Source organism: Garra rufa, chromosome 10, assembly GCF_049309525.1.
Source record: "Garra rufa chromosome 10, GarRuf1.0, whole genome shotgun sequence".
Classification (NCBI taxonomy): Eukaryota; Metazoa; Chordata; class Actinopteri; order Cypriniformes; family Cyprinidae; genus Garra; species Garra rufa.
In genome coordinates this window covers 46,213,776-46,223,509 of record NC_133370.1, presented here as the reverse complement: position 1 = coordinate 46,223,509, position 9,734 = coordinate 46,213,776, and the positions used below count along the sequence as shown (strand labels likewise).

General features: G+C 34.5%; 1 protein-coding gene across 2 annotated transcripts; it reads left to right on the top strand.

Annotated features, from left to right (window-relative positions):
- Nucleotides 1-284: 284 nt before the first annotated feature.
- Nucleotides 285-6,562, top strand: LOC141343596 (myosin light chain, embryonic-like). 2 transcript variants are annotated; one of them, XM_073848166.1, is made up of 7 exons: nt 285-431; nt 2,690-2,717; nt 4,055-4,204; nt 4,349-4,522; nt 5,673-5,750; nt 6,112-6,144; nt 6,410-6,562. In XM_073848166.1, the coding sequence occupies exons 1-6, from the start codon at nt 330-332 to the stop codon at nt 6,138-6,140; spliced, it is 561 nt and encodes a 186-aa protein (XP_073704267.1). In that variant the 5' UTR covers nt 285-329; the 3' UTR covers nt 6,141-6,144; nt 6,410-6,562. The 2 variants fall into 2 exon arrangements, with proteins under 2 accessions (XP_073704267.1, XP_073704266.1); XM_073848165.1 differs by having other exon boundaries at nt 6,326-6,562.
- Nucleotides 6,563-9,734: the final 3,172 nt, after the last annotated feature.

The window sequence follows — 9,734 nt, the reverse complement described above, 5'->3', positions numbered from 1 at the left end:
GAACCCAAGTCTGATCTGTATCTCTTACTGACTAAAATCCACAATCCTGATTTTCTAGCTAAATTAACAAACTCTTTAGCCCTTACGGCCCAGTACAGATGGACGAGAGCGTCTGTTGTGAGAAGACAATGTGTCTCAAATAGAAGCCATTGGCCATGTCCTTTTACGGCGTTCCTCTTTGTATTTGGCACCTTCCTGGGACAAAAGGGGGCAGGGCATACCTGTCAGACAGAGGATAAAGAGGCCTCCAGCAGCATGGAGTCCTGTACCCAGAGTGTGTCTGACCCTGTGCTGTCTCCATCCCTCTGTGTTGCTTCGTAACCATCAACATGGCCCCCAAGAAGAAGGAAGAGCCCAAACCAGCAGCTGCACCCAAGCCCCCAGAGCCCGAGCCCCCCAAGGAGCCAGAGTTTAACGCAGCTGAAGTCAAGGTACTGACATCTAAATTGTTGCAAGAGATGGACTTGAATTTTATTTGCATAGTTTTTAGTCAGGGGAGACTGCAAACTATCAGTGTTCAGATGCCAAAAACTGGAAATAGAACTTATAATTGAAAACTGAGATAACCTGAAACTGCTATCAAATTGAACATGCTGTCTAGTCTGACTAGGATATGTGTAACTTCTGATCCATTTGGTTTACACCAAGCAACAAGTCTTCTGTTTTCCTATTAATTAGGATGAAGACCAAGTGAAAATTAAAACTTAAATGAGCTAACATTCCTGCTACTTCTGACCAAAGACTTTAGACACTTTCTCTTGACAGATTGGCATCTGAGTTGTATTCATTCAAGATTGCAAAGTTCTTTATTGGCATGAAGAACCTTTAACGTCCATGGAATCTTTCCATTGCACAAAAGGTTCTTTAGCTGATCAAAATGTTCTTTACACCAAGGAAAATGTGACCCTGGATCACAAAACCAGCCATAAGTGTCAGTTTGGATTCTGAAAGCTGAATAAATAAGCTTTCTATTGACGTGATATGTTAGATATAGGACGACTATTTGAAAATCTACAATCTGAGGGTGCAAAAAAATCTAAATACTGAGGAAATCACATTTAAAGTTGTCCACATTAAGTTCTTAGCAATGCATATTACTAATCAAAAATTTTGTTTTGATAGATTTATGGTAGGAAATTTACAAAATATTTTCATGGATCATGATATTTACATAATATCCCAATGATTTTTGGCATAAAAGAAATACATGCAATGTATTTTTGGCTATAAATATACCTATGCTACTTAAGACTGGTTTTGTGGTCACTAAAACTGCTCACTAAAAGGTTCTTTGAGGAACCAAAAATGCTTCTATGGCATCACTGCTCTCTTTTTAAGAATGCAGAGTGTCTTGAAATCAGTTTCTCTATTAAATGTCCTGATGACAAATGTTACCTTCTCACAGACAACTGCTCTGCTCTTGTTGCTTTCATTGATGCCCATGAGCTATTTTGAGCAACATCAGAGGCACCATTTGATGTCAAGGGCGTAGTGCGTCCAAAAGAATGACCTGCAGATTCATTGGCTGAGCATCCCCGAATGCTATCTTCCACAGTCACCGCTTGGCATACATATTTGTTTAATCTGCAGGGCTCGGAATTGATTTGAAAAGCCATTTGCTCGAACTAAACAATTGTCAGTGTTTGTTTTGTTATTGTCTGAGAATCCGGCATTCTGTCTTTCCCACATCCAAATGTTTTAGCCACTCGCAGAAGTTCAGCATATTTAAACACAAAACATATAAATACAACATATCATCAGTAATACCCAGTGGCGTATCACGTTCCAAACCTTCCGTTTTTTGCAGGTTAATAAATATTTGGATTTCCTAATGTAATGGTGGAAAATTGACAGTATGGCTTGAGTTTCAGAGGAGCAGTTTTAGTGGTCAGCGTTGCCACTCTACACCCCATTTCCATAGTCTGAAAATTTGGGGTTAGGAGAAGCCATAATATATGTTCCAAACCATTGAGGTTTAGGCCACACACAATGTGATTTTGATTACACTGCTCCAGAATGGACCACCCAAACTGTACGGTATTGTTAATTCTGAAGGCTTCGCACATTCACAATTTCTTTTTTAAGAAAAGTGCATAGAACAGATGCAGTATTTCTAATGAGCTCTGAGTACTGAGATCCATCATTTACAGTAGCCCTATAATTTCCTGCATCCAGTGGCAATGATTTTGTAACGTTTCAATATGCATTAACGATTCTTGCCTTTGCAAATCCAGTTGCACTGTTAGGTCGCAATATCATTTTAAGCAACTGTTTCATCTTTTGGCATTTTCCCATTTCCTAAGGCCATAAAAAGCATCCTGTCAGTGTCATGCATTTGTAGCCTTCAATCACTGTCTAAGCCAGCTGGTAATAGTTTGTGCTAAAATGACAAAAGGGGTATCGGGTGTACACCCGCAGGGCCACACACACCCTCTGGCTCAAGGTTGCTCATAAATTCTTTTGGACAATGAGTCACAGGACAAACAGGATTGAGTTTGAGTAACCAGAGCCGGGTGAGTGTGCAGACATTTGACAGCCGCATGTGTCCGGAGCAAGGGTCACGCCCTGGAGGACAAAGAGGACCTGAGCATTAATAGTCATGTAATCCCATTATAGTCTTGTTTGCAATTTATTAAACTTTTGTGCATGATTATTTATTATTTGATTTTTTTTTTTTTTTTCTTGGCAGATTGAATTCACTGCTGAGCAGATTGAGGGTAAGTCACATTTTTGGACACATTTCAATATTACTTTAACTTAAAAAGTACATTTAGAGCATATAACTCATGTGTTAAACTACACTGCTATTGCTTATACTCAAATAAATAAATAAATAAATTCAAATTTATTCAGGTTTTTGTTATTTTATTATATGCAGTTTAAAGTAAAAATACCTAAACCAAAGTTTAAAAAAATACTTTTTATTCAAAATGTTTTTTTTTCTTTTTAAAACAAGTCTTAATGTCTTATACAGTTAGCTTCTAAATATTTTTTTTTATATTTAAAGCCTAACTAATAGTATAATTTTATATCATAGTATACTATATACTATAATAAAAAATCAACATAGACAGATTTTTTTGCACCTTATTGACATTAAGTTTGCACCTTATCTCTCTCTTACAGTTTGATTTACATTTATTTGTAAAGTGCTTTACACAATATATATAGTTTTAAAGCAGCTTTGCAGAAAATTAATGTTTATAGATTACAACTAAGAATGATCTGTTATTTCTGGAAGCCCTTTTCTGTCACTGAAAAAAAAGGTAATTGCTAATTTTTATCTCACAATTGACTTTCTTTCTTGCAATTGCGAGAAATAACTGAGATATAAACTAACAACTGCGAGTTACAAAGTCAGAATTGCTAGATAAAAAGTCAGAATTGTAGGATATAAACTGCGAGAAAAAAAAGATTGATATGTTCACAGAATTGCGAGTTTATATCTCACAATTCTGACTTTATAACTCGTAATCGTGAGTTTAGTCACACAATTCTGAGAAAAAAAGTCAGAATTGCGAATTTGTATGATGCAATTATGAGAAAAAAAGTCAGAATTGTGAGAAGTCGAAATAACTTTTTTTTTTATCCTTGATGGAAACAGGCTTCCATAGTTATTAGAGGTGAATCTGTCAAAGTAATGTACATGTGGCAGAAATATACACTTCTAAGATTATACAAATCATGTGGTCAGTTTTGAGGAATGTTGGTAACCAAGTGGTTGATGGTAGCCATTGACTTCTATAGTATTTTTTTTTTTTTTCCCACACTGTGAAAGTCAATGGTCAGCTGTTTGGTTACTAACATTTTTAAAAAATATCTTCTTTTGTGTTCAACAGAAGAAAGAAACCCAAACAGGGGTCACCACAGCAGATAGTTTTGAGTTTGGCAAAAAGTAAAGAAATGAAATAGAATAAAAACTCAAAACCATATTTTCAGGACAGAGATCTAACAGAGACTTCAAACTAGCAGTGATCTAAAGCACGGGCAGCGTAGAGGGTTTACGTCTGTTGGAGAGTGAGAAACTCAAGTCCGACTGTCTTTTTCCCTGCAGATTTCAAGGATGCGTTCCAACTGTTTGACAGGACGCCAACCAACGAGATGAAAATCACCTTCGCTCAGTGTGGAGATCTGATCAGGGCTTTGGGTCAGAACCCCACCAACGCTGAAGTTATGCACGTCTTAGGCAAACCCAAAGCTGAAGGTGAGACAGTGAACCTGACAAAATCAGACTTCCACGGCCTATAAATCTGAAAAGAACATATGTTTGACTGCCCGCTCTCAAATGCCAAGAGCCAAACTGTTCTGATCATGCCACAGAGATTCATCTTGCTTCTTTTGTTGGCAGACATGAATTCAAAGATGCTGGATTTCGATCAGTTCCTGCCCATGCATCAACACATCTGCAAGGCCAAAGACCGCGGCACCTTTGAAGACTTTGTTGAGGGCCTGAGAGTGTTCGACAAAGAGGGCAATGGAACAGTTATGGGTGCTGAGCTCAGACACGTCCTCGCTACCCTGGGTAAGCTTTAACATCTAAAAATAATATAAACTAATTTAATATTCTTTCATATACACAAATTCCTGTAATAAATTCACGGAAGTTCTTTTTTAGCCATAATACTGTATCAATGAGGTATCATTATAGTTTCGAACCAGTTTTTTTATATATATATAATTTATGTTTGTACATTTTATTTCAGTTTTAGTATTTTTTAGTAAATTAGTAATTTAGTACATCAAGTTAAACTAAATTAAAATAATATTTTTTACCTGGGAAACTAGCTGAAATAAAAAGTTGTTTATTTTTAACTTTCAGTTATTAATTTTACTAATTTTCTTATTTTTTGTCTTTATTTTTCCTTAAAGCAAGATAAATTCTCTTAAAAAGCAAACTTTGTAAGATTCCAGTATTTTTATTGAATCAAGTGAGTTAAACAATTTTAATTCCTCAAAATCAAAGTTTTGACTGGAGGTGTTGTATATATATAATATATTCAGCATAATATAATATAATATAATATAATATAATATAATATAATATAATATAATTATCAGTGCAAACAAGAAACATCACAACAGTTTTTATCTAAATTATAAAAAAGCAAATACCCCATAACTACAAATGTAACCCTGGACCACAAAATCAGTCTTAAGTAGCACAACTATATTTGTAGCAATAGCCAACAATACATGGGTCAAAATTATAGATTTTTCTTTTTTATGCCAAAAATCAGTAGGATTTTATGTAAAGATCATGTTCCATAAAGATATTTTGTAAATTTCCTACCGTAAATATATCAAAAATAAATTTTTGATTAGTAATATGCATTGCTAAGAACAACTTTAAAGGTGATTTTCTCAATATTTAGATTTTTTTGCACCCTCAGATTGCAGATTTTCAAATAGTTGTATCTCAGCCAAATATTGTCCCATACATCAGTGCATCTTATTTATTCAGCTTTCAGCTTTCTCAATTCCAAAAAATTGACCCTTATGACGGTTTTTGTGGTCCAGGGTTAAAAATTCACTGGCATCAGACTAGCGACTCCAAAGACAGGATGACAAACTGACACTTTATAATCACAGAACGGTCACGAGAAGCCAGTCCTGCTTTCATGTAGAGCACTGTAAAGCTCTAGTGATAATATGTGCTTGTGTCTTCTCCGTAGGTGAGAAGATGAAGGAAGACGAGGTTGAGCAGCTGATGGCTGGACAGGAGGATGCGAACGGCTGTATAAACTACGAAGGTGAGTTTGTACACGCTTTTACACCTCCATCACCTGCTACATTCAGCTGCTTCAGTCAATGTCAGCATGGCCACTAATACAGTATGTGCTACCTTATAAATCAGCATCTGTCACTAGACTGATATAATCACAGTTCATGTCTATGAAGTGGAAGTGATAATGAGGACAGAATGCAATTGTGCTCTTTACCTCTAGATGGCAATGTTGTCTCATCTAGTATAATTGACCTCGGATGTGTCTAGAACAGCAACTGTATACGCAGGACTTTGTAAAAAATTGTAGAAAATTGGGCTCAGAATAGTATAAACTATATATACATTGGCACAGAATACTGATTTAGATTTTTCTGTTTTTCCCACAGCTTTTGTAAAGCACATCATGGCTGGCTGAACAGGTATGACTCGCTTTTCCCACTTTTTCCTCAATGCTTTATTTATTTATTAGTTGTGCATTCACCGTTAAGTGTTTACTTCAAATCATTTCACATTATAAAGCATTTTGAGTCTTATCTTGATGCATGTGAATTGAATATTATTAGTGTTAATTGTTAATTTTTTTCTCTTCCTTTTCTTCAGGTGATCAAGACACTTCAAATGATGATACAACATAATGCCAATTTTATTTCATCGTTGTTCTTTTTTAAATTGAAACCCACACAGGTGTTTCCTGCCGTTGGTCCACTGTCTCCAACTATCTCTCAAACGTTCCTTTTTGTGTGGCTCCTCAGTCTGTTACGCCTAAATGATTCCATCATCATATCTGTTTGTCAATACAAAAAAAGTTTAATAAATGTCACGCTTGGTTTAAACAGCCTCCTCTGTCTGAATCCTGTTCTTTTCAATATTCTTGGAAAACATTAGAACTTGTGCTGGAAAGTCTTTGCATTTACACTCTTAAAAACAAAGGTGCTTTAAAAGGTTCTTCAAGCGATGCCATAGAAGAACCATTTTTGGTTCCACAAAGGACCATTCAGTCAAAGGTACTTTAGAGAACCATCTCTTTCTTACCTTTTTATAATCTGAAGAACCCTCTTTCGCCACAAAGAACCTTTTATGAAACAGAAAAGTTCTTCAGATGTTAAAGGTTCTTTAGGGAACCGTTTAGACAAAAAAAGGTTCTTCTATGGCATCGTGAAGCACCTTTAGTTTTAAGAGTGTAGAGATGTGTTGTGGATAAGCTACTGTAATGAAATGGGTGGCTTAGACATGTTTTCACCCCAAAAAACAGCAACAATGGCAGCATGTCATAAGATGATGATGGTGCCCTCAGGTGAGTAATAGTTACTGACATAACCAGTAAACTAAATAGGGTAACAAATTAGACTCTGGTGTTGAGATTTGCTTTAAATAGCTTGTTGTTATCCACTGAGGAACTATGGGAGGCACTTACGGTTTGGGGAAATGCCACTTAACAAGCCTGAAACAAATCATTTCTAATAATAAAGTTAACTGAATGAACTATAAATGTGCTATGTTCTATTTTCAGACATCAGGACAATAATATAATGCATGGTATTTTAACGTGACATAGCTATTTTCAGTCCACTGCTTTCTTTTCCTCATGATCATTTTGGTCACACTTTATTTTAAGATCCAATTCTCGTATTAACAAAGCATTAACTATGAATTTTGCCTCAGTAAACTCCTAATTTCCATCTTATTAATAGTTAATAAGGTAGTTGTTAATTTTAGGTGTTGGATAGGAATAGAGATGTAGAATATGGTCATGCAGAATATGTGCTTTATAAGGACTAATAAACAGCCAATGTGTTAATAATAGGCATGCTAATAAGCAACTAGTTAACAGTGAGAATTGGTCCCTGAACTAAAGTGTTACCATAATTTCCATTTCCCTTTGTATTCTGCTGTAAAATGACATATACTCATTAATAATTCATTGGAATGCACTACAATCCTGATGTCTCTTTCAGGTTTGTTTTCGCTTGAATGCTTTACAATGTAAGCTAATTGTCTCCTCTTTTCACTTCCCTGCTGAAAAGAACAATAGAAAACATCACAGAAATTCTAATTGTTTCCACTACAAATACCATTACAAACATTGCAAACCATCAAATTTTAACCATTAAAAAATGTTTTCCAGTAGTGTCTTGTGGGACATGTTTCATTGGGATTTAGTGGTTTTAACAAGCCACCGACAGTAGGTGATCAATTACTAGTAGAGATCAACAGTGTCCATTACAGTGTTCATTAAAACCCAACAATTCCCATTATAACCTGTAAAGCGATAAAAAAAAAATCTCAGCAGTTTTTATCCCTATTACCAGCGTTTACCGGAATGTTTCTCAAGCAAGTAAATAGAATATTTGTTATCTGACAAAATTACAAAAATCACTTTGAAACATCCACACTAATAAAAATTATTTTGTGTTGAAGTAAATAATACAGAAAAACTAAAGCAGTTTCTACATTGAATAAGTGAGTTCAGGCAAGAATAAAAAAAGAGTAAATTCAATATTAGTATTCAATTTAAGCTTGTAGAATTAAAAATTTGAACTTATAAGTATATTTTACTTGGAACTGTTTGTTATTTTTACAAAGACTGTTTAAGTAAGTATCTAAGTCATGATCCTGTTGTTCCCATCATGCACTTGGGCATGAATAATGAATAAGGTTTAATGTTTTCTGTTTTCGAGATGTATTTACACTGTTTTATGGTTGCTTTTGTTGTTGGGTTAAGTAACTTGCTATTTTGTAACATCTATTTTCTACTCAAAATGACTATTCACTGATTGTTACCGTCATTGTGTATTATGTGCCAAGTATTGAGGTCTCTGTGTTCATTTAGTTAGTTAATATATATATATATATATATATATATATATATATATATATATATAGATCTTGGATAGAATTGAAAACAGATACAGCAGGTGGTGGTGTTATACTATCTGACAGGAGATTAAAAAATCTTTTCAGAAACAGCACAAGGCAAAATCACATTCCAGCATCTGAATTTTTTTTTTTTATCTTCTCACTCCTCAGTCTATGCACTGTTTTCAATCAGGGTCGTCCCATGTGCCAGGCCCAGTGATGATATTCTCATTTTCTGTAGCAGAGGAGTTCACATCAACACCTGATTTGGCACCCTTGTATTAACTTGCATTAACAGGACAGACCCTGTCTCCCACAGTCCAGCCAGTTGTGAAGTAATGGGGGTGTTCCATTATCCTGCTCCTGCTGTCTCATACACTTTAAATTGATGTCACAAAAAAGAAGAAGAAGAAGAAAGAATATATTGGGAATTTTTGACATGTACTTGAGAGAGGGAGACTTTTGGCTTTTAACTTTTAAAACATTTTTTATTTTATCATCACATCATAAAGAAAGATTTATAACTGATAACAAAAAAAAAAAAAAAACACAATACAATATAGCCTTTGACTCTTGACTTTGAAAAATAAAGCAATCAATATTTTAAATATTCCTTCAATACAAATTTAACACTAACTTATCGTCATCACTCGAATAAAAAAAAAAAAAATCTGTTTATGAACAACTTTGTTCTAAACATTGACATTTTATATAACCATTTGTGACCCTGGACCACAAAACCAGTCATAAGGGTTAATTTTTTAAAAATGAGATTTGAAAAAGAGCTTCCATTGATGTATGGTTTGTTAGTATAGGACAATATTATTGTATAATATTGAGATACAACTATTTGAAAGCCTGGAATCTGAGGGTGCAAATAAATCAAAATATTGAGAAACTCGCCATTAAAGTTGTCCAAATGAGGTTCTTAGTTATGCATATTACTAATCAGAAATTAAGTTTTAATATATTTACGGTAAGAAAATATCTTAATATCTGGAACATGATCTTTACTTAATATCCTAAAGATTTTTGGCATAAAACAATAATAATAAAAATTATTTTGACCCATAAAATGTACTTTTGGCTATTGCTACAAATATACTTACCATGCTACTTACGACTGATTTTGTGGTGCATGGTCACATATTCT

Excerpts from the sequence above, each read along its gene's own strand:
- LOC141343596 (XM_073848166.1), top strand. The coding sequence starts at position 330 with ATGGCCCCCAAGAAGAAGGAAGAGCCCAAACCAGCAGCTGCACCCAAG. Across the intron at positions 4,205-4,348 it reads AGGCAAACCCAAAGCTGAAG|ACATGAATTCAAAGATGCTG; the intron begins GTGAGACAGTGA and ends TTTTGTTGGCAG. Across the intron at positions 4,523-5,672 it reads ACACGTCCTCGCTACCCTGG|GTGAGAAGATGAAGGAAGAC; the intron begins GTAAGCTTTAAC and ends TCTTCTCCGTAG.